Raw genomic sequence first — 27,777 nt, forward strand, 5'->3', positions numbered from 1 at the left:
CATGAAGCTTGAGAATTTTAGATATTTCTTGATCACATTCTTTCTTGCTAACACAGTGTTTAGAAGAAAACTTATGAACAAGTTTTGGAACAATGACTGTTGGACAGTTTAAAACAAACCCAAAACTCTTGCCATTATGGAGTTTTTACCTCATATGTGTCCTTATTGGTTTAAATCAAGTGACCTTTGTGGGCTTTGGTGCCGTTCAAATGTGCAGTAAGTTTATGATTCTATTAGAAGCTGTTCTTTATAAAAGGTGCTATTGTTAGAAATAGCTTTTTTATTTTTTCGAGTATAAGAAGGTTCACGGTACAAGAAGTGAGAGGATATTCTGTCCAAGAAATTTTGTTCAAATAATGTAACTTAAGGCTATGTCCTTATTGCCTGTCTTAGGTATCTTACCAGCACTGTAGTGTCCAAAGAGTGGGCACTTGACCTTGGGAAGTTTCAGAGCTACTGAGGTTGGATAACTAGACTCCTTGCATAGACAGCAGAAGTTATCCCTTTTCCAGTAACTGTGTAAGGTGACTGGGTTTTTACTCTACAGCAGTTAAGCACTCTGCTGAGTGGGGAATTTTGTGGAGTTCTCAAACCAGTCTGAAATGTTAAGGAGAGGGATAAAGGCAGCTCACTTGAGGCTTGCTATTAAAATACTCCCATCTCCATACATTAGTAAATGCCCTGTAATTTTTCTGAATGTATATATTTTTTTTTTGAGCTCAGTGAAGAAGACAGTTTTTAATAACTGTCAAGTAGCTGGACCCCTGACGGGGAAGGTTGAATTGGAAGTGGGGTATATTGGAAAATCTCTTTTCTAGAACTTCCTTATTCTGATGGGATTTAGGTAAGGTCTGTGCTACCCTTACTCGCTGGGCAGATGTGCTAACAATTAGACTGCAGAGCAGTTTGTTTTCAGTTTATATCTGCTGAAAGTGAGGTCATGCTGCGAGCAGCCATGCAAAGTTCCAAGAGTCAAGAAGAGTAAACCTGGTCTCTGCTTCCAATGCTCTTAATGCATTTTTATCCTAGATTATTAAGTGGAATCTAAAAGAAAGGGGGATGACTGGCAATATCTGGTTTTGCTAGAAATGGAGAAGAATATCTACAAGCTGAGATTGTAATGCATTTCAGAGTTGAATGGAGGAATATAAAAGGAGGGAATATGCCCTGAGCATGTAGTACCTGTAATGGTATTAGTCCTATGTTTTAATTTTTCTATGTAGCACTGAACCTGCGTAATCTAGTGTAAAATGTTTAGATGTAAATGAGAACAAAAAAAGTGGAAAAAGAGAAAAATTAAGAAATACTTGCTTCCCTGCCATGTTTCTGTAGAGCTTCATTGATTTTAAACAATGGACAGATGTTTTTTTAAGTTTTATTTTATTTTTAGTAAGAAAGAAAAAGTCCTGGTAAAAGTTGTTTCCTGTGTGCGTCTTTGTAGTGATGCTTATGGCTTTCAGATCTTAAGTTTAAGAAAAGACTAGGCAAAGTAGTGATATGAATGATGTGGTAAGGCAAATGTAATTCCCTTTAGTACAGTCTAGGGCATAAACATATGTGGAAATTAAGACTTAGATATGTTTACCTTTATTTGATATGTATGTCAGTTAAGATTTAATAGATATGTTTGATGCTCTATGCAGTTAAATGTATGATGTCTTTGCACAAGTAGCATAGGTGAGAATGTTTTAGATAAGATACCATAGCATGCTGTTATATACAGTATGATGCTGTTGTTCTACATATTAACAAACATTTCTCATTTAATTTGTAAACTTGATGAAATGTACAAATGTGCTTTTTATAGTGTGATAAGCACTAATGGATGTTTTAATGAAATCTTCAATCTGGGTTGTCACTCTCTGAGTGCTGGAAAGGTCCTCTGATTATTGTTGCACTCAGTGACTTAAATCAGGCTTTTTTGAGCCTCTCGAATTTTATTGGCTGTACATCCAGAGGTGCTGTATTTGTAGTACACTATGCAAAAACAAAACAAAAAAACAAACCACCTTCCTGCTACTACTCTATGTTAACAAATGGAATATCTTTCTCACAGATATTTTTTCTTTCTAATCAGAACGCTGATTTGAAGAAACAGCTTCATGAACTTCAAGCCAAAATCACAGCTCTGAGTGAGAAACAGGTAGGGAAACGGATGTATTTTTAACATCCTGTTTTAAAGATGTCTCTTTTCCTAGCTTCCAAGAGAGCTGCTAAATTTTTAAGTGCAAAAATAAGTGTGGGCATTGAGACATTTTTGATTATTATTGGATTTCTCAACAAAAGATAGGATGAGTTATTGTGAGTCTATCAGACAAGCAACTCGTTTAATCAGTGGAAGCTATAGCAATTTTTCTTGTGTTGAAACAAATGTTTTATTTTAAGGGAGATGGGAAAATGGATAAATTTTGTCACTTCCTGTGTTATTATCTTAGAACTTATTCTAAACCAGACCATTCTGGTTTAGGCACATTTCTAGATTTTCTCTTAGTTTGGCCCTACTGTGTATATGGGTGAGTATGCTGGAATTTTTCTTCATGTCTAGCCCAACTAATTCAGGTCAGTTATGGGTACCTGATAGACAACTTGGAAATTAGTTGAGTGTTTTTACCATGACAAATTACGCCTCAATTGTCTTATGTTTGCCATTTGGTAGGAATTCTCTCTGACAGGTCTAAAGTATGAGTAATAGTTACAACTGAATGTTTAATAGAAAGATTGTTGAATTTGAAGATGTGCTTTGTGGGTAACTACAAGAAAAGTAAGTAACACTGAGAGATCTACAAAACTTGTTCTCTGTGAAAAACCAAAACAGCAACACATATGCAAATCCCTCATACACCACTCCATCCCACTCCCATGTAAACTGACTTAAGCAGTTCCTTAATTGTATTGCTTATAGTGTTAATAGTGGAACCAAATTAGATCAATAGACAACACCTTTGATGGGGTGAAACATCTTAGAGCATGTGCAGAGGTAGAAATATAGGTAGAAATGCATCAGTGTCACGTCTAGATATCTGTGTTCATCTGTTCCTAGCTGAATGTGTTCTGAGAATTACCTTTCATAAGAAAATGGGCAGATAGTATTAACATTTATCTAAAAATTCATTTTACTAAAAAAATTATAGTATGTTTTGGTAGGGGAACAGTGAATCTAGGAAGGAACATGTAAGTATAATAAAGAAAATGATTTTTTAATGAGAATACTAGTTCAACAAAACCTGAGGTTTTGCTGATGTGATAGCATGCCTCTCTTGAAGACGATTTATTCTCTAGAACCAGCATGAGCCTCTGCATGTGGCTGTGTCTCACAGCAAGCCGTTTCAAGATTCTCTGGTAAGCTCTGGATGCCCATGGTAATTTCAAAATTAGCTTGTCTTGATGCCACGAAGCAGGTCATATTGACTCCCTGTTCACATGATGAGCACAAACAGGCAGTGAGATAGGGAGTGCGGTGTAAGAAAGCAAGTACATCTTACCAAACCTTTTAAACCTGTATTTGCAACTGTTTAAAGTTAGTGTTACAGTGGTCTATGCTAACATGTATTTTAAATTACCCATCACTAGAAACGCAGCTGTATCTTTTCTGCTGACAACTACAGCTCAAGGTACTAAAACGCACTTGCCATGGGATGAACATGGGTTAAGTTTCCAAAAGACTTGGAAATAAAAGTTTCTGACTTCCCTTCTACCACACAGTGAACACGGTCAATATGAAGTCACAGTACAGTTTACTTCCTTGTATTTTTGTTGGTTTGATTGTCAGAACAACAGTAGTGAACTTCTCTATGATTGTTCAAGGTTGAATATTTGTTATATCTACTGCTGGACTGTAGAACTGCCAGTGTCCCAGATGACAATGTTGTTCAAGTAGTATGGCTGCTCAAATGCAACAATCATGGCAAATGTGAGTTCTGGGAAAATAACCACAATTTCCCAATGCAAAGAAGTGCTCACTCCCTCTTATTTGAAGGAATCTGTTGCATAGACAGACATCTGTGGCTTAGCAATGTAGAGTTGAGCAGCATCTTAGAGACTACACAAAGCCCTTTTTTCTGTTCTCACTTTCGTTTCTCTTTAGGAAAAATAATTGTTATGAATTGTTTTATGGGGAGAATATTATTCAACAATTTAATTTTCACACAGTATGAAGAAATGTGCAATTTTACATAGTAAATAAATGCCTTACATTGTGCAGTGCCTGTCTTAAGAAGGAGTGCAACATGTGTCATCTGTCCTCTTGTTTAGAGCCAAGTAGTTTTGATGCCTGATGTTCAGTGAACAAACTCTGAGGGCCTGACTCTACTGTGGACAATTACAGGAGGCGTAATTGTTCAGTAGTCTTTTAATGAAGTGTGAAAAACTAAAGTTCCAACCCTGTGGTGTTCCTACTTGGAGACAGTGGCATGGAGCTGAGACTCTGGTGTTAGAGAGGTAGAATAATGAAATATTTCTGGCTTCTGAAATGTTATGTCACCCTAATGCACGTTTTTTCTTTGCTCTCTTATTTAATGAAGTTGCCTGAAGGCTTGTGCAAGAACCAAGTCAGCGGTAGGTTAGCTGAAAGCTTTTAGTTGCTTTAGGACTTCTCTCCATTTCTGAAGCATTGTGAGAGTAGTGCCGACACTTGCTGCCAGTTGCTGCAGTGATTCATAGTGGCTTAGGTGTCTTGCTGAGAATTAATAATGACAGTTCTGTTCAGAAGTTTGTGAAATTGAGGAGATCTGGCAAAGTACAAAAAGAAGGCAGGTAGGCTGTACGTGTGTAGGCTTAAACATAAAGAGATTTGTTAGCTGATGCAGGGTTGAACTGTTGCAGCATAAGGTATGTCATATATTCGTATTTTTTTTTGAAAATGTCAAAGAGGTGAAAATAAATGCTTTGATTTGTTTCACCTAAGAGATGATGGAGCAATGTATTCTAAGTGTATTTATCTCATGAAAGGAAAACTGCAAAAGGAAAAAAACTTTAAGATAACTTGCATTTAAAGGGCAATAAGAATTTTCCTTTGCTAGTCTCTTTATGGTATTACCATAGAGTTCTAATCTATGCTTACCTTTTTTCTAATCTGAGGGCAATAAGGTGAATTCAGTTTAACAGACTTACTCCTCAGCTGTAAATATGAGAGCTGCAGTTCAGAAACCTTGAATGCATTGGTTTTAATACTGATTTCTTCTTTCTTCTCCCACCCCTCTCCTCAATATAGAGAAGTCAAGAGTAACTTTTTGCAGAACAGTTGTAATTGCCAAATCTAAGCTTGAGTTGTAAATGTGAATTAATTCTGTTGCTGTGGAGCACTGTTTTTTTAATTATATTTTCATGTCTTTGGAAGAAAGTCATAGTTTTAGCAGTCTTTCCTTCACTTTTGTTCTATGATAGTGTCTTCCTTTGGTGTTCTGATTTTTAGACTTTTACCTGCAATTACTTATCAGTATTCAGCTTTTGACTGGGTGAAATATAGTCTTTACAATAAAAAAACATAAAGAATGTATTTTTTAATTTTTCTGTGAGGAAGTTTACCAGTGTATACCTTTTTCTACTTTGGGGAGGTGGTGGTGGGGTTGCTGCCAGTGATACTAGTGAAAGACTGAAGTAGAGCAGTCCTAGCACAGAGGAGCAGGAGGTATGTAATTTTGAAGTAGCAAGACTACCTCTTTTCTCTCATGGTTAATTTAAAAAAAATTATTAGGAACTTAGATATTATTATGTATCATAACAGTACTTATTTCCAGTGACAAAGAAGAGGTCATGTTTATTTGACTAAAGAACTGTAAAGAAAGAAGTGGGCAGGAAAAAAAAAACTTTTTTTTTTTTTCTTTAGCAATATCAGGTCAAATACAGAGGAATTTCTACATGTGTCCTTATCACAATCTCTTGGAAAAGTTGAAGCAATATTCTGTCTTAAATGTGGAAGAAAGCTTACAGGAGTAGTCTTTTGACTTTATAGTAAAAAGGTGATGGTGATAAGCATGTACTAAAGAAATCACATGGCTCTTTCCCTTGTATTTGAAAAGAAAATGGAAATGTCTCTTACTGTAGTTGCAGTGAAGTTCTTTGAATCTTTAGGAAAACGATGTTGTCAAAACTCAGTTGTTTTCTAATGCATTTGCTCATGACGTTGAAAGAATAAAGTGGTTCCCTTTGTTATTTTGATTTCTGAAGAGCTGTATATGTGTAGGAAAAAGTACTCAAAAATAGTTGTTAGCGTAGGGATACTTAAGGTTTTATTTTTTCGTAGGGGAAAAACTTTATATACTTTACTATGAAAAAGAGTTGAAACTGTGGAATATAATTAGAAAAAATGCATACTATAAAAGCAAGCTTATCCCTATTATTATGAAGAGGCAAATCTAGTGAATTTTGCTTGTATTTAAAGCTTACAGCAAATTTGGGTAGATGAGTTTATTCTAAATCCTGTACATTCAGAGTGAGACTCCTTTTAACCTTGCCACTAAATAGCAAGTAATGAGAACAGGGATTTGGGGAAGATTTAGAAAATGGTAGTGTAATTTAACCATGGTTTTGTATAGTTGAATAAATGTAAACATGTGGTTTAGATTGACAAAGGAAACTTGTTATTTAAGTCTTCAAAAACTGTCAGGAATAGCTTTAAGCATTAATGTTGCTATATTTATTACAGGTACCATAACTGAGTAATGAAAAGATTGGTAATGTGCATAAATTCATCCTATGAGACTGTTCTTCTTGAACAGTTGTCAATCATAGTAAAAGTGAATTTTTATGGAGGCTTTTTGAACACATTACCAGAAAATTGTACCCGAAACATGTTCCATTGTGTTCTGTAAAGAGAAAAAGCAGTGATTTGGTGAGAGGAAGGTAAATGCAGGAACAGTGGAGAGCAGAAGGGAAACTGGGTACAGTTAGCAGGTAGCAAAGAGCACTATGAAATGCTCGTGCCTAAGAAGATAGGCAAGGTATGCCTGTAGGTTGTAGATACGCCTGATGAACACCATGAGAACTTCAGGGCTCAAAACCTGGAAATAAATAATGAAGTCACTTACTTCTCACTCCTGTCAGTTTTGTCTGGAGTTTCTGATACCTTCTTTCTCCAAGATTCATCAAGGGCATATTAAAATTCCAGTTACTTGGTCAGCAATGGACCAAGTGTACAAATATGCCATATGAACACTTAGTTACTAATAACTTGAGGCAGGTGATGCCTAATTTTAGTTCCAGTTGTTTATCTGGAGCTGTGCATATTATTAAACACTGATCTTTTTTAAGTAAATGGCATGAATGATAAAGATATGCTAATTTCCATGTAACTGCAAGCATCCATTTATACCAACTGTTTATAAAGCAGTCTTAAAATATATGAAAAACAACTGTTTGTAGATTCCTTTCTTAGATGATATGGAGTAGTCACTTATTTTTCCTGCCAAAAAGATACTACTCTGCCTGGACATAAGGAGGAGTGAGTTAACTGCCTCAGTGAATTGTCAGGCCCTTTTGAACCATGTGATCAGTGTGAGCAGCACCTGCTTAGAAGGTGAATGTTTGAGAAATCTGCATAAGCTTACTATTTTAATCTTTGGTATTTATTTAAATTGCATCCAAATTTTGTGTGAAAATGTGAATATGATGGCTTCTCACTAAGTTATCATCTTCTATATTCTCAAGATATACTAACTGAAGCAAATTTTGAATGTTGCACAGATGATTGTAGGTAGGCAGAGTGCATGCATCTCTCTCTGCTGCCTCTTTTGCCGTGAACTCTCTTGCAAAACTTATGTTATGATCATTTGTATATGACTGAAATATTACTAAGCTATCTCAAACCTTTTGTAATGCTTAAGTCATGATTAAACCCATACTGGCATCTAAACTTGGATTTCCCATTTTTCTCTTAATGTAACTCCATCTAGACCTTCTCACTGTTGGTTTGTGAACTTAATTTTTGCATATCTATTAGATATGTACATTAGCACTGAGGTAACTCAATTTAGGAAATGCAAGTGACCATTTCATGATATCACAAAAGAAGAAAAACTCTCCACACCTCCCCCCTGTTACTCTTCATTCAGCAATGATTTTCTGGCCCAACTTTTAATTCTTGAGTTCATACTATATTTAAGCCAGATTTAGAGGCAGCTGGAGAACTTTTTTAATTGAACCTGGTTGGATACATCTTTCATCTCCATATAAGCCAGGGCATAACTCCAAAATAGCCTGCTCTGCTTGAAAATCACCATTGTAGATGGAAAACGGGCAATTAAACTACCGTATTTCCTTGAAAATCCCCTACTGATGGCGAGAGTTGGTTATTAGGTGTTCCTGCATGTTTTGACTTGCTGGATAACCTCACACATCAGTAGTTATTTCAAGGCCTCCTATTCCCTTTTCACTTTTATACTTGAAGGAAACACAAGTGAAGCATTAGATGGTGATGACTGGGATTTAGGTTGTTTTGTATAGCACTCTTAAAGGCCTCTTAGTTGGATGCTGGGAAAAGGGATTAAATCTACTAATGAATTTTTATAAGTGAAGACAGATTAAAGTAGTCCATTCTACTCTGTTCTGCATGCTTCAGTGGAACAACTTCATAGCCACAGAAACAGTATTTTGATTTATTCTCGGTGTGTCAGGGTTAGAAAAGGAATCAAATCCAGGGATCTGCTTTTCAGAGCCTTATGGATCTTTAGTTGCTATTGGAGTTATTTGGTCCCCAGCTCTTGTGAAGTGTTGAATTTTGGAAGGGAGAAGAGAGAAAAACAGTGTGTCCAACGCTTAGAATACAGACAAAAGCTTGTCTCTGCTGTTTGTGCTCTGCTGCCAGGTACTCAATTTGAAAATAAACCACTTCCTGAGATTGTGGGATTTTTTGAGTTACTGAGTGTAGTTACAGCTATGGGCTAAAATACTTTTATTAGTAAATATTATCTTTCATGGTACTATGCCAAGAGCAAGACTGACTAGGATAGACAGTGTTAGGTGGTGTTTTCCAACTTATGGGTCATGTGTTACACCCTCACAGTGCATTGTGGAACCACTCAGTTCAACTCCTCATGCATAGTTTTGAAAAGGACCGAGATGAATGTGACAATGATTTGTTGTGTTTTAGAGAGAAGATGACACTCTAAGGAAGCATGAGAGGGCCAAATGCAATTACACTTTATAAAAGGTTTATTTTCAGGTTTGACGTTTCTAATTAAATGTTATCTACCCTTGTTACTTAGTCACTATGAATTTTTTTCCTCATTTTATTGTGGAGACTGTGATAGGCTCAGGCCTTGAAGGGCTTAAAGAGAGAACAAACCTACAGATTGAAAGGGTAAGAACATCCTTTATGGAGTTTCATGAAATCTGTGTGCTTTCTTTTCTATATTCACACAGTTGTAGGGAGAGAATGCGTTCTTCATCCTTAGGAAATGTTGTGGTTTACTGAAATGATAATCTGGTGTACGGTTTTATCCATAGAAATAATTAAGAGTGTTTTATTATCTTCAAATAGAATGTCAATGTGAATCCACCTATTTCCAGTCATTATACACAGCCACTTCCTTTCCCTATTGTATTTATTTCTGGCTTAACTTTTCAAATGCTTGTTCTGACTTTCAGAAACTCCAAAAAGTGTACAATCTCTTTAGAGCAACTCTTCCCCTGCTTTTAGATAACAAGTTAGCAGAGATGTCTGATGGGGTGGGAAGGTAGGTGGTGGCCAGATGAAATATAGGTTTTCTTGGTGTGGTTTTGTTTTAATTAGGTCTGTTATTCCCTGAGTTTTTTCTCTTTTATGCTATGTTTGTCAAAACTGGTGGTGATGTGTAAGGTGTCTTTTTCAACTTTCCCCCCTGATTGTAGTGTAACAGATTTAGGCACTGCTGACTCCACAATTATGATGGGAATTTTGCGTGAATGAAGTTTGAATTACTGTGGGGATCAGTAGAGTGTCAAAGACAGAGTACTTCCCAGGAGGCAATTCATACAAGGGAACCTAATTTTTACTGTTCTGTGTTGCCTTTATGAAGGCCCACCTCTCACTCTACTGACTGTAAAAAAACTTAGGAAGATTAGACTTCAGTTCATTACTTGTTTTCACTACAGCATTGATCTGATGTATTCTATGGAAAAGAATTCTTGTTCCATTCTTTTTTTAATAGTGAGAAATTCTGAGTGTCTTGTTATGGTAGACTTTTGAAAAGTAACAGGGAGAAAGCCCTTGAGTTATGATGAGCATATCTTCTTTCTCCTGTAAACTCCCTCCAAAGCTAAGTGAGATAAGTTAAAAATAGTTAAGTAGTTGTTATTCTTATTTTTCCCCCCCGCCTTTTCTTTCTCAAAGTTTCCTCAGTAAAATATTGGCAATATGTCAATAGTAAATGGACACTACTGTGTAAAAGAGTTGGACCCAGACTGCCCTGTGTAGCAAGGAGAAATAAGCCAGCTTTTTCCTTACCCAAAAAGAAACACCTCAGTGATGGTTTGTACTGCTTATAGAAGGCAGAAGTTGTTTACCTTTTTTTCCTTTACAAACAAACAGAGAAAAATCACATCAGAACTATAATATGTAGTGTGAATTTTTGAGACATATGCTTTAGAGCTGCCTGATGTCCTGCAGAATAGCAAGTGACTATCCTTTTATTTTAGACTTCTGAAAATTCAAACACTTGGCAGTATTTGAGCCTGTGGAGTCTTGCTCCATCCATGCACTCTCTTTATAAATTGCTTCATTTTCATTCCAGTATGGCAGCTTCTCAGAGCAGGAGTTTGTCCTTTAGAGTTGTGGCCAGCTCAGAGTGGTGTGGAAGTGCGTGATTGTCAGCAGCTTTCTAGCATCAAAGTTCCACACACACCTTTGGGCTGGTAATAAATGCTTCAGTGATCAGCTTGGACAAAATGACGTTCTTGGATTCTCCAGCTCATTCTCAGTTTTGTCACATATCTCAAGAAACAGAAATATATCCCATTCTCCAAGTAAATAATTTAGGGGAAGTGTTTTATAGCATCCCAGAACACTAAGCTCCTAACATTTGTCTGCTGTGCAATTAAAATTGTGTGACCTAAAGGTACTGCTCTCCATTTGAAACTTGGAAACAGAAGGAGCCTTTCAATTTCTAAGTTTTTTTCCAAATGAGAACTGCTTACTGGCCGTCCAAGTTTCAATGCTACCTGTCATCTAAGGACTACTTTCTCAACACCTTGTCTTCTGTAATATGCAGGAATCCAGCACCTAAAGGCTGGTTTGATAGGTGCTTCTTTCATACAGCAAGACTCTTCAGAAATTAATTATTGGCATGTTTTACTGTGTCAGTATCGTCCACTTCAAATAAATGAAAATCAGCAAAATCTCATTCTGTCCTAAATGTTAGAATTTCTTCTGCTTACCTGACCAGGACTACTTTTCATATCTTATGGAGAAAATGCCTCTGTGCAGGAGATCTGGTTAGCATGTAAGTGTCAATTAATTCTACTGATGTTTAGAGAACTGAATATTATTCCCTTATTTTGAACTTCTACCATGTTGTTTGGTGACCTGTCAAGGTACTTTAATTAGGTCTGCTTTTAACAGAATCATAGAATATGCTGAGTTGAAGGGATCCATCAGGATCATTGAGTCCAAATCCTGGTCCTTCACAGAACACTACAAGAATCACACCACATGACTGAGAGTGTTGTCCAAACTGTGTCAGGCTTGGTGCTGTGACCACTTCCCTGGGGAGCCTGCTCCAGTGCCCACCCACCCTCTGGGTGAAAATTTTTTCCTGATATCCAACCTAAATGTCCCCTGACTCAACTTCATGCTGTTTCCTCAAGTTCTCTCACTGACTATAAGAGAGATCAGTATCTGCCCCTCCTCTTCTCCTCATGAGGAAGTTGTAACTGCAATGAAGTTCTCCCTCTGTCTCCTCTTCTCCAGGCTGAACGGACTAAATGACCTCAGCCACTCCTCATATGGCTTCCCCTCCAGACCCTTCACCATCCTCGTGGCCCTCCTTCAGATGCTCTCTAATAGCTTAATGTCATTTTTATTTTGTGGTTCTTCAAAAGTTGCTGTGTTAAAGGGTTTCAGTGCAATATAGTGCTGAAGTGGAGGAGATACATTGTAATCAGATACTAGGCTGCTTTTGAAAGAGCAAATGAGACTAATTTATATTTATAGCTACAGACAAGTGATTTGAAAGATTTTGTCTTTAAATGTAACTTAGTGTATGTTAATTTCCTTTATATATTGACTTAGACATGACTATCACAAAATAGATTTGGAGTTTGTAACAGTTTTCTTTATGGAGAACTGACAAGAGAGTTTATAAATAATTTTAGTAATTTCTTTTAAATTACTTTTAGATACACTCCATTAGTTGTGTAGCTTTTGTCTGACAGTTTCAAGAGTCAAGAATGAAATTTTGCAAAGGTCTTAATTTTTGAGCAAAATACAGTTTAGTTAAATGAGAAATGCTGGTACTACAAATTCAATTTTGATCTATTAATGGAAAGATCTTTTGGAGAGGATTTTTATAGTTATGATAGGTTGTGTCTTTAGGAGCTATTATGAATTTGTAGATCACTTTGGCTTTTCTGCACTCTTTTGTTTAGGGCTACGTGCATCTCCTATTAACAGCAGTACTGGGTCAGGCCCTCAGTGAGTGTCAATTCAGATTTTAAAATTCAAGAAATCCTATGACTAGAGTTCAGTGAACATTAATATGAAGCCATTTTAATTTTTGGCCTTCTGTCTATTATTCTCAGTTTAGTTATCTGAAGGCCTTTAAATCTCACTTACATGGAGAACTATAAAGAGAAAACTTCAAGAACCCACAGAAACCGACACTTAAAATGCAAACGTCTCGGGGTGCTGCAAGAAGTCAAGCAGTCCCACCAACTACAGACAAGCAAAATGGTCCATTGGGTAAACTAGCCTGCCAACTGGATGGATCTGCAAACAGCCTATTTTTTTTTTTGTGGTCATCAAAACTTACTAGATGTAATATTAGTCATAAAGCTAAAATACTTAAAAGAAAGGAAATAAATAGCCAAACATTTTTAGAAACAGGCATACTAGCTGGGTTTAGCTTACTGGTACTCTACAAAGAGTTTTCCTGGATAAACCCGGCAAAAACACAGCTGATAGTATTGTTGTGTCTTTGTTTTTGTCGTAAATGCCAAACACATTGCTTTTATCCTTTGCAATAGGAAGGTGCATTATGGTAATATAAAAATGTGTCAGGTTCTGTATCCCTAAACCTTTTTTTTTTTTTTTTTTCCAAGAACTCAGGCAATAATCAGAGTGTTGAGTTGGACAGCCCTGCAGCAGCAGGGGTGTGTCACTACATGGGACATTAATACACTATACCTGTTTATTTTTATGGTAACATCACCTTGGACTGCAATATGGCAGTGATGAGTTTAATTCTATGTGTAATATGCTGGGGTTTATATTTGAATAGTAAGAGACAGTTATTGTCCTCATGCTCAAGAACAAAGTTTTGCACTTGAAATTTTACATTGCTTTTACTCTGTTTTTTAGTTTTGAGTATAAATGCTAGTTTTAAATTACATTCCTTCAGAACAAGAGTTAGTATTTCATAGGCTTGTATGTTCCCCACAATAACCAGGAGTGCTCTCAAAGCGCTGGTGCTGGTACACGGTGCATATGAAGTAATCTACATAGCGCTTTTTAGAAAGTAAAGGGTAAATAAACAGGTTTTGCCCTTCCCTCATTCTTTGTCCTGCTTATCTCTTTTTGCTGTATTAAGTGATGTAAACACTTTATTCCATCATTTCATAATCGGTTTGGCTTTAGCCAATCATTTGGCTTTAGCTACCTGTAATTAAACACAATGTACTTCTCAGAATAATCTTTGTGGGTTCCAAATTATTCAAAAGTTGTTTGAATGAAAATTGCTGATCATTTGAAGCCTTGCAGGTGATAGAATCTCCTTCACCTTCATAGTTCACTTAATTATATCTTTGAATGGTGGCTGTTCTGCTAGCTTTTAAATTTCTCTATTCAGGAATGTGTGTTTTAAACAGCATATGTATTATGGCACTTAGTAGATAGTTAGCTTCCCTTCTGACCTCTCCTGAGTTAGCAGGAGACCCACTTAACTGACACATATACAGCCATTTTGAGCCTTAGCTTTCAAAAATATTTTAGTAGGTCAGATGTCTCCAAAATTTTATTACATCCTTTATTTGCCTTTAAAATATTAATGATCAGCTCATGCAATATGCTGATTAAGACTAGAAAATGCTGAGACAAAAAGTTCATTTTAGCACTTATGGTACTAGAGGTTTCTCTGTGTTTAGTTACATGTATCAAATCACATTAAATATTCTAAGGTCTCCTTAGTTGAAGTCTGTTCCTTGAAAAGACAAGGTTTGACTAATTTGTTACATAATTTCTCATAAACTTCTGTATGAGAGGAGAAATGGGTTGTGGGTTAAAAATTTACCCCAGTCTGAGGCATGTGGCAGTGGTATATTGTTGCTTGTTTAGGTTTTTTAATGCAATTATACCTACAACCCACAGGATAGAGTGCCTGTGCTCTCTAGGACTGGCTGGGATAGCCAGTAAATCTGAGAAAACAGAGCCCTTACCCCCTCCCTCCTCACCTAATATTTTGAAATTAGTTGTATAAATTTCTATAAAATTAAATTTTATGCTAACAGTGTCTGATAACAGCACCACATTCTAAGGCCACACAGTAATACTGGGGGCTGTAGTAATCTTGGGCTCACTTAGTAGAACTCTGCACTAAGACTTGATAGCATTACTGCCATGTCAAGCTAAAAGATGAATGCAATTAACTTGGACCAGAATGGGGAAAGGAGTGTGTCTGAACCAAAAGCGAGGAAGGCAGGACTGTAGAAGCCCTGGGGGAAAGCCCTGTTAGCAACCAGCTCTGAGGACAAAGTTTGCACTAAGGTTGATGTTGCTACTGAATCTTTTTTCTTATGAGTGGATTTGGGTGTGGGGTGTGTGTGCTTCTGTTTGAAGATTTGGTAGGAGCTTGGCCTGTTTGCAGACTGTCTTTGCCTTATTGGGGTTTGGCGGGAAAGAGAAAGCATTTGTACCTCTGACTGTAGGTTACTCTCCCTTATTAAAGTTACGACATAAGGTGTTTATTGATACCAAAAGAGAAAAGTTTTACCTCTGGTGTATGGGTTTGGATTATAAGAGCAGTTGCACCCGAATGTACTTTCAACTCTTCAGAACAGTTGCAGTCCTGTTTGTCCATCTAATCTCTGTTTGCTCAGTGTTTCCCAGTGTCCATTACTGCTTTCATACCTGCTTTTAAGGGAAGCTGTCCAACTGTGCCATGTGTTTACCTCATTTCTACTTGGACTGTTTCTATTCACTGGAGATAAAGTTCTTTTTGCAGCCCACTTACTATTTCTGGAAGTCAGCAAATAGGAGAAACTTTGGAGAGAAGGAGGGATGAATCACCTGAAAGGATGATGCAGCTTGTGCATATCCTGTTTGTGCTGACAATATGCTGTGGTGGTTTGCAACGGAGAAATGTCCCCGAAGTAGGTGTGTGCTTTCAATGTGCTGGGAAAGATGCAAAGAAAATAGCTAGCAAATGTAATGTAGGTAGTAAATAAGAAATAAAAATCGCCTATTGTAAGGCTTCAGGTAATTTCATGTATGTATTTAAACGGCTTTGGTAAGGAGTCCAATTCAGTTCTATAGAAAACAAAGTAATAAAATATCCTTAAATGTAATTTTTTTCCCCACAGTGCATTCTGTTACCTTGACTGCCTTAAAAATACAGAATGTTTTGAAATCTTTTCTTTTGTAGGGCTGAGTGCATTTCCATAAATTATTTAATTGATGTGTGATATGTAATGTATAGAAAGAGTTAATCTCTGTCTGTGTTGCCCATTATGGAATATAAGCATTTCTTAAAGAAGCTTTTTTACATTTTGTTTTGGCAACAGGCCTTGGGTAGCTTAGACTAGAGAAGTACTTCCTTTTTTTTTTTTTTTTTAATAAATGCTTGACTTTTACTGAAAATACCCCCCAAACCCACTTCTTAAAAACTTCTGTTTTCTTTCTCTTTTCCTAATGGTCCTTGAAAGACTGTAAGCAGGTTACTGAGGCAATATCTATTTAAGAGCATCCTGTGGTTGGGCTGATGATAACACTTTGTAGTGTCATTATCTGGAGTTACTGAAGCACTTTGCAGAAATGAGGAGAGTCAGGTTGCACTTCTTTACTTTGAACCACTCTGAAGCCAGTGATTCCAAGGCACCGAATTCACTATATTTGGAGACAAAACTGAGTTAGTATCCCATACCTTGTGGTATGTGATTTGATATGATTTTGTAGGTTGTGATTATATGACCACTTTGATTATGCTTCAGATTAGACAGCTGCTGTGAAAGTAGCGACCTGTCCTCCTGCTTGGTCTAGCTGATGGCTTCTGCTGCTCTCTTGTGCCAGAGCTAGTGCTCATGTTGCTGTGCAGTAACTGGAGTCAAAAAGTTGTCTGTCTGAACATTTACTCTGAGATGTACTGTTTTCCGAGCATGATCCAGTTTGCTCACTTGGCTTGTGTGCAGTTGAATGAACACAGCTTTCAGCATAAGGGAAGTGGCAGAAAGGAAGGGCTAAAACAAAGGAAGGGTGAAAGAGCTTTCATTGGACATCTGCCTGAATTTATTCTGGACCAAACAGCTGTGTAATCACAGCTTTGAATCCAATCTGTGACTTTGTAGTTTCCCCTTCCAGAGATGCAGTTAGGATAAATATATCTGCAGCTCCTAATGGCAGAAAGGAAGGTAGACTGTATCTGTCTTCCTTTTCCCACTTATCGACACAGTAGCCCTATGCATGAAGCAGGCACAACACATGACAGTACATCCAGATGACTGGGAATGAAGTATAGAGGATGGAGATTGTTACAGTTGCACAAGCAAAATTTCTGTTAAACCTTTGCATTTTGTTTGTCACCGATGATACTATTTTCAGTATAACCTAACATAAGAAGTATGAAGATGAAGCACAAAAAGAAATCTAAAATAGTTCTTGAGTGTTCTTTGAAGAACTAAATTCATGCAACTTGAGTTGTACATAAGAAGAACAACTGAGAAGTTTTTTGGAAGCTGGCAGCAGAGAGCAACCTGAATTCTTAAGGCATTATGATTTTTGTTTATCTGATTTCAAACAGAAGTAGATGGAGACAGAACTTCTTAATTCTACTTGAGAACTTACGTTGCAAGTCCTGAGGGTTACAATATAGATCATGTACACTTGGGCCAAGCAGGAAGCAAAGAAGTCTCTTTGAAATCTCATACAGTCAAAGTCTTTATTTATGATTTAATCTCTGGCTTTGAATAAAACAACTATTGAACAATAGAAAATCAGACCTAAAAGATAGTCCACTGTGGTATCATCATTTCTGCTCCCCACTTACAAAAAAGGAGAAAGTCCCTAAATTGTCCTGAGAAGGATGTGAATTTTCAACAGCTGCTTTTGTTTTCAGTGGTCTTACACAGCCATAGCTACAGTGAGAATTTGTTCTGTACTCAGAGCTTGGTTAAAAGAGTTGGGTGATTTTTTATGCATGAACTAGAATAGAAACAAACAATGGTTTTTTCCTTCTAAGTTCTGCAGAGTTGATTCAACATAAATTGATAGTAAAGCTATTTGCTTGGGACTTTTGGGTTGTATTGGTTTTACATGGCAAGGTTTTGGTAGCATGGAGGCTGCAGGGTTGGTTTCTCTGACAGTCTGCCAGAAGCTTCCCCTATGCCCAGCAAAAACAAGATGGACCAGCCGCTGGCTGAGACCGAGCCAATCAGTGATGGTAGTAATGCTTCTAAGATAACGTATTTAAGAAGGAAAAAAATAAAATTGCAGAAGAAAATTGCAGCCAGAGAAGGGAGGAGTGAGAACACATGAGAGAAATAACTCCTCAGACACTGAAGTTGGTGAAGAAGGAGAGCTGACACTCCCGGACAGCCTGTGTGGAAGACCATGATGAGTCAGGCTGTGCCCCTGCAGCCCATTTGAGGTCCCTGGGGGAGTAGAGGTCTGCCTGCAGCCTGTGGAGGACCCCACACTTGAGCAGGTGGAAGCCCAGGGGAGACTGTGACCCTCTGGGAAGCCCTTGCTCTAGCAGGCTTCTGGCAGGACCTGTAGAGAAAGGAACCCACACTGGAGCAGATTTTCTATCAGGACTTATGACCTCGTTGGGAAACATGCTGGAGCAGTGCATTCCTGAAGAACTGCACTGCATGGAAGGGACCCACACTGGAGCACTCAGTGATGAACTGTAGCCTGTGGGAAGTACTCATGTTGGAGAAGTTTGTGGAGGACTGTCTCCCATGGAAGGGGCGTCACATTGGAGCACAGGAAGGAGTCCTCCCCCTGAGGAGGAAACAGTGGCAGAAATTGGATGTGAGGAACTGACTTCCTGTCTCCTTGCATCTCTGGTGTGGAAGAGGTAGAGAATTGGGAATAAAGTTAAACCTGGGAAGGAGGGAGGGATAGGGGGAAGGTGTTTTTAAGATTTGGGTTTACTTTTCATTATTCTACTCTGATTTCATTGGTAATACCTTAAATTTAATTTCCCTGAGTTAAGTCTGTTCTGCCTGGGACGGTAATTGCTGAGTGATCTCTCCCCATCCTTACCTTGACCCATGAGCCTTTCATTATCTTTTCTCCCCTCTGTCTAGTTGAGGAGAGGAGTGATAGAGCGGCTTTGGTGGGCACCTGGTATCCAGCCAAGGTCAAACAACCACAAGGGTGGATTTGTTTGGCTTTTTTAGACTTTAAATGTATGTGCAGATCAAGCTACTAAGTTAGACAACACTAATGTTTGAAAGTGTAGCTGAGTCTTAACAGAAAGCTAGCTGTATGACTTACCCAAAACCACATTCATAATCAAGAATTCTAGAGGGTAACTTTAGTCTAATGTTTTAGGGCATCATTTTGGATTAATCCATTGCAGTAACTCTTAAGACATTTATCACTTGATAAAAAGAAGCTCAAGAAACTAAAAAAATGCTAAAGCATGAGCATACAGACATTCTGATTTAATTAAAAAGTTACCTTTTTGGGCAGACGCTTCTAAGAGGTTTCCTGTTTTTTACCAAGCAGGGCAACTTCTGATTTTTCTGGAGTGTGATAAATGGGAAACTGTAGGTACAAAGGGAGCTACAGAGGTCATATAGTCCAACCTCCTTCTCAAAGCACATACGTACTTCATGAATACAGAGTGATACCACTCTCCCAAAAGGGATTGATGGTCTGGGCTTGCATTATTTGAATAGAAGTATAACAGTTGTTTTCCCATTTGTATTACTTAGTATCCCTGTCTGAACTCAATGCATGTGCCATCAGTCTTAATATGTTCACTTATGTACTTGACAATTTATATTCCTGGGATGGAAAACTCTCTCCATTTCAGCATTTTAGAAGACATTTTGAAAACACTGTTTGTTTTTTTTCCAAAACTCATCCAGGGCATTAACATTGCTGCAGCTCTGCTGGCACTAACACCAAAAGGAGGGGTGCTGTATGCAATTTTTTTTTTGTTACTGCGTTGTCTGCTAACTCTTAATGTGAAAGTAAGGAACCACTGCCTCTCTCCTGTGCATCCAACCATTATTAACTGCAGTAGATCTGAACAGGCACTATGACAAGGAGATAAATGTTTTCATTTGTCCCTCTGCAAGGTCTTATTCTAGTCTGAAAAGACTGTTAAACTGAATGTTCCAGTGTCAGTGTTTGAGAAGAGATCTTTCTTACCCAAGTCTAGTCTAGAGCTGCTGCTAAACCTGTATTTATTTTTTTAACTTACTGTCTTTCTGTGAGAAAGTGAGGAGTGCAAAGCTTACTGCATTTTCCCCTGAGTGTCAGCTCAGTTTATTCTCTGTGTACATATAAAAGATAACTCTAGAGCGAGCTCTGTCCCTTATACAGTTAATTAACCCCCCTGCTGTGGGCCTAATATGTGCCCTTGCTGTTCAGTGATGTGTGCGAATTGACTGAAGAACACACATTCTTGTGCGGGCTATACAGAGGGAGAGAAAGCCTCCAAGAAAAACAGAGAAAGATGATGGGGTAGCATGTGGCTTCATAATGTCATGCTGAATACTAGTAAAACTTGCAGAAATTGGGAATTTCAGTTAAAATAGGTAACTGCTGAAAGGCACAGCTTACTATTGAATGTAACAACTAGTCAGTTTTTAAGACATTACTTTAGGAACAAACAATAATAGATGAAAACATCAATAACCTAGCAATGTTCTTCAGTATTTCAAGTGTTTGAAAACTCTCTGGTAACTACATAATCTCATAGAAGTAATTGTGAAAGGACTTACTTGTGCTCTTAAAACACAGATGCGTGCAATCCTAAAAGAAGACAAAATGCAAACTCTGGGAAATCGGTAAAAACAGTAGCAAAGCTGCTTGTGTTTAATGAAGTTTAATGAAAGATAAATAAAATAATTCCTTTGGTGTGTATTTTTATGGCAGAATTAACCTGGTTAGTTCTCAGGAGTTTTTGCAGTCCAGTTTCTACACAAACTTCTATACAAATGCACACACCAAACTTCCACTGAATTTGGCATGGTTTGAAACTCACCTTTGCTGCAGCAATTGGGAGTCTCCATTAAGCATGGATAGTATTTTTTTAGACTCATCTTTTTAATTGACCACTTTTGAATAGCATTATAGTAATTGTATTTGGATAATTTTTTTGTACTGTCTTTCCAGCGTGTATCTGGAAGGGTAGGCAAGTTCTAAAACTGGGAAAGACTTACCACTTGCTACATACAGGGCAAGAACAACCTTAGCTAGGGCCTGAAATCCTATCAGCAAATAGTAGGTAGTTTGTTACCTATGAGAAGACAGTAACTGGAATATAGCAATAGTATCCCTACTCAGATCAGCTTGAATCTGGATGCCAGTCACTCTAGTGAACTCCAGAATTAATATGGTAAGTGCTTATCTCACCTTCAGGGATGTGGTGGTGTAGAAATTAAAGCCCTTCTTATGTCCATCTTGAAGTGTTGGTTTCAGCCTTGTTTCCAATTCCCACCAAAAGCTTTCCTTTTGGTTTCTACTGTGTTGATAGCGGCACTGTCTGAACGTTCATGCTGGGCCAGGCCTGGCTCCTGGTTGTTTGGGTTCCTTTATGCAACACTGCCTGTAGGAACTGTCCTGTTCTAACAGGGCTTGTGACTGAGATGTGGGTTGACCGTTGAACTTAAACATTTATTCTGAGTCCTATTACCACCCTTGCATATATATGTTATGTGGCATAATTCTTCACTAGGTTGCTCACTGGATATGTGAATTCCACTGTGAATTTTGCTTAATTGTGAGCTGGCAGATGTCAGTCTGTATTAAGAATGCACAATAAATAAGATCTTTGCTGTTTTCCTGTAATTTACGTGCACCTTCATCCCATCTGCAAATGCTTTTACATTTTGCACGGTTGATGGAGAGGGAGTCAGAAGAGTTTCAGTAAAAAGAGGCAGGAGGTATTCCTCCACATATTGTGAAAAAAGGCATGTTGACACACTATGACTGTGTAGAGGGCACACGGATGCTCTCTAATGTGGACAACCTTCAGACCAGGGATAATCACAGTTTGATTTCTAGTGTTATTGAACTGTTAAAAATACAAAGGGCTTTCTGTTTAACTAGTGTCCCCTAAAAGACTGGTTTAAAATTTAATTACACTTATGATATGCTGATCTGTGTTGTTCACCCTAAAGCATCCCAGCTGCTCTGAGAATGATTTTCTGTTGCTTGGGAGGAGGAAGGAACTGGGAGGGTACTAGCGAAAGGAAGCGGGGAAGGGGGAACTATAGTTTTGGTCATCCTCATTATAAAGTTTTTCAAAAAAGAAGAGAGATAAAGATACTTGCCATCTGTATTTTCCCCTTACTATTTCACCATTTTCTTTCTTCACAGAACACATTTGCAGCATATTCTATTCAGTGAGTAGGTAAAAAAAAAATCATAGTATCGAAGTTAGGAACTGCAGTGAAATCTAATTCCTACTTTCCTGTCATTCACTGGATGTAGTTAGAAAAACCTTTTACTCCTTTCTGCCAGATCCCTGATCAATTAAACATGGCTCTGAGTATTTCATCAAGGGACTAAGTAGCTGAAGATACATTAATTTCTGTTTACAAACTATCTAGACTATGCAAAGAGCTGTGTTACTATTAAATATAAGCAATCTGATGCTACACCATGGGCACAGAAGCACACTGCTGTCCATATAGCTGTACATATGGCCATGTATAAACTGTATGTGTTCTAATTTTTAAAAATATGTCTTTTTTAAGATTGTGGTTTTTTAAATCCTTCCTGTATGTGGAAAAACTTTCAGATATATTCTGGTCTTCCAAGGGAAAACACATGCAAGGCAATAAAAGCTTTTTCTCTGGGCAGTAATGTTTGTTCAAGTGCATTACTTCAATACTGAATTTATGGGAGGGAAGAAAGAGAGCTTCTGCAGGACCCCTGCTTCTCTCCCAACAAAAACAGTTAAACAATTCTAAGCTAATTGTAAATTTAAACATTCTAAGATGCAACATTTTAACAGCACATACTCTGCAAACAAACGCACTAGTATTAAATTGGGAGAGTTTAGGCTTGATTGAACCTCCTTGCAACAGGATGGTAGTTCAAAAAGGCTGATCAAAGACTAGCAGTTGAATTTTTTTGTTGAATTTAAAGCAGGTATAATCTAGTTAGAAAGAATGTCTTGATATAAAGGGTTTTGTTGTGCCGATTTGGGTAGGATGTAATGTTTCTCAGCTTCTTGTCTTCAAGTATGCTGTAGTAAGAGTTGTCAGAATCAATCTGTCTGAGCAACTGATCTCAAGTTTGAACTGGATTTCAGTCAGTTTCATAGGGATAAATTTATGCTGGCCTGAACCTTAGTGCCTAATGAGAAAGCTTTGTTAATGTATGGCAAAGAGAGAAACATGTTTAAAGCTGTTAGCAACAAACCCAAACTTGCCCAGTTCCATTGATTTACTGCAAATTCAATTATTAAATGGCCTGATATAAATCATTAAATGCACATTTTATGGTTCTGAGAGAGATTAATTTTTCATTGTTTTCCTCACATGTAGCCACCTGATCTACAATTTATAGTTCTGAGGGCTAGGAAAATTATTAGAGGATTGTCCTTCAGGATGCTGAGGTGAAGTACATCAGTAATCCCGTTTGGAATCTTTGCTTCTGGCATCATCACTTTTAGATATAAATATTCATATTCCACCTGGAACAAAAAACTGCTGATTTTCCAAAGTGGGTAGTTTTCTTTAGAAACGAATCTTTTGGCAGTTTTCATTGTGTGTATGTAATGCTACATCAAAACTGGAGAATTACGTGGCAGTGTTTGTCTGTAGGTGCATTCAGCTGAAACTTAGATACCTTGACAGATCCACATATGGAGAGAGCTTGTTCACACCCATGTAAAGGAGGCTGCAAATGGGAAAAAACATTATATTGTGGTGTGGACATAATTTGCCTTGTTCTGCTGTTTTCTTGCTCACTTTAACTAATTAATTCAGAAGTAATTATGCTGCAAGTCACATAAAATGAAGATTTTATTCCCTTGTGTGTGAAATGAAAGCACAAAAATTGTTTCAATATGTAGAGTTGTAGAATGTAAAATTTATACTTTGTAGAATTTACTTCTGTAGACTAACTTATAACAGACTTTCCAGATAAATTTGTTAGTGTTTGCGTGGTTCTTTGAAGTATTAAATTGTCTCATAAGCAATAGAAAAAATAGTGTTATAAGCTACTTCGGTTGCTCATACATAAGGAAGGGCAAATTCCGTTATAATACCATTGGTTTGGTGTAGTGCCATAGTGTCTGGACACAATCTAGATGCGTGTAGGTGGAGAACCATCTGTGTAGATGAGCCTACAAATATAAACACCTATTTAGGACAAGGTCTTAATGTTCGCTGGCTTCACATGCTTATCTGGAACATACTTCCATGCTTCATTTTGCTATGAAATGAAGTGTGGAAAGGAAGAAAATAGACTGAGATCTACTCCTGGTAATCTTTACTTTGACATACTTAAACTTATGTAGAAAGTTTTGAGCTTCTTCAGAAAAAAAAATGAATTTTTCACATCCTCCAGTGGTTCTTTGGTTTTGGTTTGTCTGTTTCTCTTTAATGATGTCTTTCCTTTGCTTTGAGAGAAACTCTTAGAAGGCAATGGAAATTTAATAATTGATTTTAGTTATTTGCTTTGTGTTGGGAGTACAGAAAAAGAATGAGTGAGTGGCATCTCTGCTGGTAGGGCTCTGCCTTAAAGTATCCAGTGTATTCCTGTTGCAAGTTGCTGCATTGTCAGTGGAGGGAAGGAACATATTGAATGTTTAGATTATACCAATTCAGTCCTGTATCATATCTCAAACTCAATCTTGTAAGTTATTATTTTCATCAAGACATATGACTGTGAACAGGTCTGGTTCAGGAACGGAATTATCCTCTGTTCTGTTAACTGATTTATTTTTTGTGAACTAAATTTGGAAAAGGTTAATAGGTTAATAGGTGGAATGGCTAATTTGCACATAAATTTACACTTATAATTCAGGAAACTTCAGTGTACTCAAGGCCATTCATAAACGTCAGAATAAAAATGGCACAAAAAATGCTAGACAAAGTTGTTTTGATTGCCCTTGTGCCACTGATAACTATTGAACATTCCCTTCTGATCATTCTAAGGATACCTTTCTGAACTGCTTAGCTAATTTTACAGAGGGACAAGGTTTTTTTTTTCTTTTGTTGTTAAAAATGATATTAATTTCAATTTATCAGGAGAAATTCTGGATTAAAAAAAAAGTCTCAACAAATATTTTCCTGCCTTCTAAAGCAGATTGAGTAAAATAACAAGATTAAAAAAGTAGATCAAACTTATTGAACAGTATCTTTCAAAGTTTGTTTGAATTTGACTTGATATGAAATAGAAATTCAGAATTTTATTGAATAAATTCTGCGTGGATGGATTCAGCAATATTTAACAATAAAAATTTGCAAAACTTTTATTTAACTTTTATAACTTAAAAAATGTCTGATCTGCTAAATGGAGCAGAATATTTACATGATACAAGTAACCTATCAAAGAGTTTACCTGTGGGTATTGCTAATTGTCTAGTACAATGTGTAGCATATTCCTGACCCTCCCCAGGTTCTACTCTCATCAGTTAATACATGTTCTGTTCACTTGAATTGGTGCAGACTCAAGCATCCCATGGAAAACTTGTATTTTCTGAATATCACTAAGAAATAAAATAATTGAACTCTAAGTCTCCTTTCATGTTTTAAACAATAAATTTACCTCTGTTATCATCTTGAAATGGTTCAGTCAAAATGGAAACAGGCCAGAGGAGAACCCAAAAACATGCTCCAGCCGTGGACAGCCTGTGCAAAGCAGCCTTCAGAGCAGCATTCCCAGCAGTCATTGTGAACAATATTGATGGCTTACTCTTAAAGATAGCAATAGAAGAAAGGTGACAGTGTTCATAATGCTTTTAATCACTACACCAATCACAGAATTTTATGAATATTTAAAAATTATTATTAGTGATCATGTAAGGCATAAATTAACTGTGTAATGTATTTCTTTCATTAGTGTAAAAATGCAGCCTCTTAGTAGAAGTGGGTGTGTTCTTAAGCAGTTTTATTGGTCCAGCTCTCAGTTTTCACCTATCCAAAAATGAGACTCATCCACATTTGGAAGGATGTCAGTTAGAAAATAAAGACAGTTCTTGAAGTGCTTTTTGGGGTGAATACACACTGAATTGGTGAAAAATAGTCTTAGAGTATTGGGAATGAAAAACAAGCGTGTAGCTCAGGGATTTAGTCCATATGTAAAGGAGAAAGTAAAAATCCTGGAAATAAGCTATTAGCAACAACCTTTAAGAGTAGTTAAACCAGGCAATTTATGAAATTATATTATTTGCAAAGTTTTTGACAACTTTTCTGTTACATCCTAGTTGTGTAAAGATAAAGCTGATCAGAAACTAAATTACTGATTCTGGTATGTGTGTTGCAAACACAGGAACTGCTGTCCAAACAAAACTGCGTTTAATAGTGGTTTGGTTTTTTAAAAATTGTGGTATGACTTAATCTTGCTTTTTCTAGGCCTTAGTTCTTTCTAAAATATATTTTATTTGTAATCAGCCTGAGTTTGCCCATTTCACATTTGAGAAGAGCTGTGAATCTCCAAAGTTAGGACTTCATGACTTCCATGAAGGTGCAGACTATGAAGTACCTACTCACCTTCTGCAAATGGAAGATAGACTTTGAAGTAATTTGGATTCTTGTGGAAATTTTGTCTTTATTTAACTTTGAAATTATTTTTTAAAGATCATAGCAGATGTAACAGAGTATAAAACTATAGCTAGGCTCTAGAGTTCTTTGGAATAGAATGTGGACCTTTTGAAAAATTTTTAAGTGTTGATATTTTAGTCTTTTATTGGACTGGTACAAATGCAGTCCTGTTTGTTTTGAAACATTGGTAAAATGTGTTAATTAAAACTGAGTAATCTTTTTTAAAATTGGAATGTAAATAGTGAAAATTGTCTGAGGTTTGGTATTCAGCTGGTGCAAAGTGAAAAAAAAAAGTAGCTCCTTTTATAACCTCTCAAATCTCCCCCACTTATTTAATGAGATCTTACTAATATGAATATATCGAGAAACTATGTTTTATTCTGGTTCTCTGTGATATCTCCAGGTCCATTTTCCAGTATTAGGCAGTCATTCGCACAGTGTTTGTCAGATATGCCATGTCATCAGCTGAAAAATGGCCAGAATTATCTCATTTTGTAAAGTCCAGATACAAATGATGTACGTTTTCCTATTTATTTCAGTGGGGCCAAAGTTTCATTTCTCCTCTTTCTGTCCATTATTCTTGGTTTTCTTTTTCTCCTACAGACAGTGCAGTCTTTAGTTTCTATGTTATTGAGTGTGCAATTTTTAGATTTTTCTTTTTTTTTAGTATGTTCAGTCCATTGGTTGTAGTCATCTAGGTCAGCTATAAATCTGGTGCTTGCTTTCTTAGCATCTTAAGACATGCTTTTTTTTTTTTTTTTTTAAATCCCTATGAGCAAGCCTTATTCCATGCCTTGTCTTAACCAGTACACTATCTTCAGCTCTGTTCTAGACATGTCTATTATGACAGAAGGAATAGAGACTTCTTTCACTTCCTAACATATAGCTGTTAAAATAATGCTTCCTACTTGCTGATTTAATTGTCACTCTTATTTTTGTATTCCCCCTACTGTTCACCACCCATATTTGCATCAGATTTGAGCTCTTTTCAGTACTTTCAAAGTTCTATATAATTCTGCCCTTCCCTTACTTATGTTCCCTTGATGAGTTTCCTGTCTCTCCCCCACTCGCTCCACTTCTTTAATGTTCCCACACATCCATCTGTCACTTCTTAGGCGGTTGCTTCCATGTCATCTTCCATGTTACCATCTATGCATCCTATGACCTCCCAGGACTCATCTGTAGAAGTGCCTAGATTGGCTGCCTTGAAGTCCCGTTTAAGAGCAGACTTCACTGACACTTTTATGGAGCTGAGTTCTATTTTATTAAAAAAAAAATAAAATCCTTTCTGTTTATTATTCCTCCTTCTGTAACTTGTGTTGCTGTATCTATAAACTGTACGCTGCTCATATTACCAACTCCCTTTAAGTGCCTAGACGGATACCCGTATGCAAAAATGTCTAGGATAATTTAAGGCATTACCAGCAGCAGTTATGTCTTGCAGCACCTCAGCTAATCAAATACTTCAAATGTTTTAAA

At 37.0% G+C, this 27,777-nt stretch overlaps 1 protein-coding gene across 8 annotated transcripts in view; it reads left to right on the plus strand.

The window, feature by feature from the left end:
- Positions 1–27,777, plus strand: part of PHF21A (PHD finger protein 21A) — a 128,236-nt gene that overhangs the window by 40,004 nt on the left and 60,455 nt on the right. For 5 of the 8 annotated variants that reach the window (XM_032691459.1, XM_032691460.1, XM_032691458.1 and 2 more), the window contains one exon: positions 2,057–2,143. In XM_032691459.1, the coding sequence (XP_032547350.1) occupies positions 2,057–2,143 (87 nt within the window). The remainder of the gene's footprint in view (positions 1–2,056; positions 2,144–27,777) is intronic. The other 3 variants (XM_032691462.1, XM_032691466.1, XM_032691464.1) reach the window with 1 other exon arrangement.

The sequence above is a fragment of the Chiroxiphia lanceolata genome, chromosome 6, assembly GCF_009829145.1.
Source record: "Chiroxiphia lanceolata isolate bChiLan1 chromosome 6, bChiLan1.pri, whole genome shotgun sequence".
NCBI lineage: Eukaryota > Metazoa > Chordata > Aves > Passeriformes > Pipridae > Chiroxiphia > Chiroxiphia lanceolata.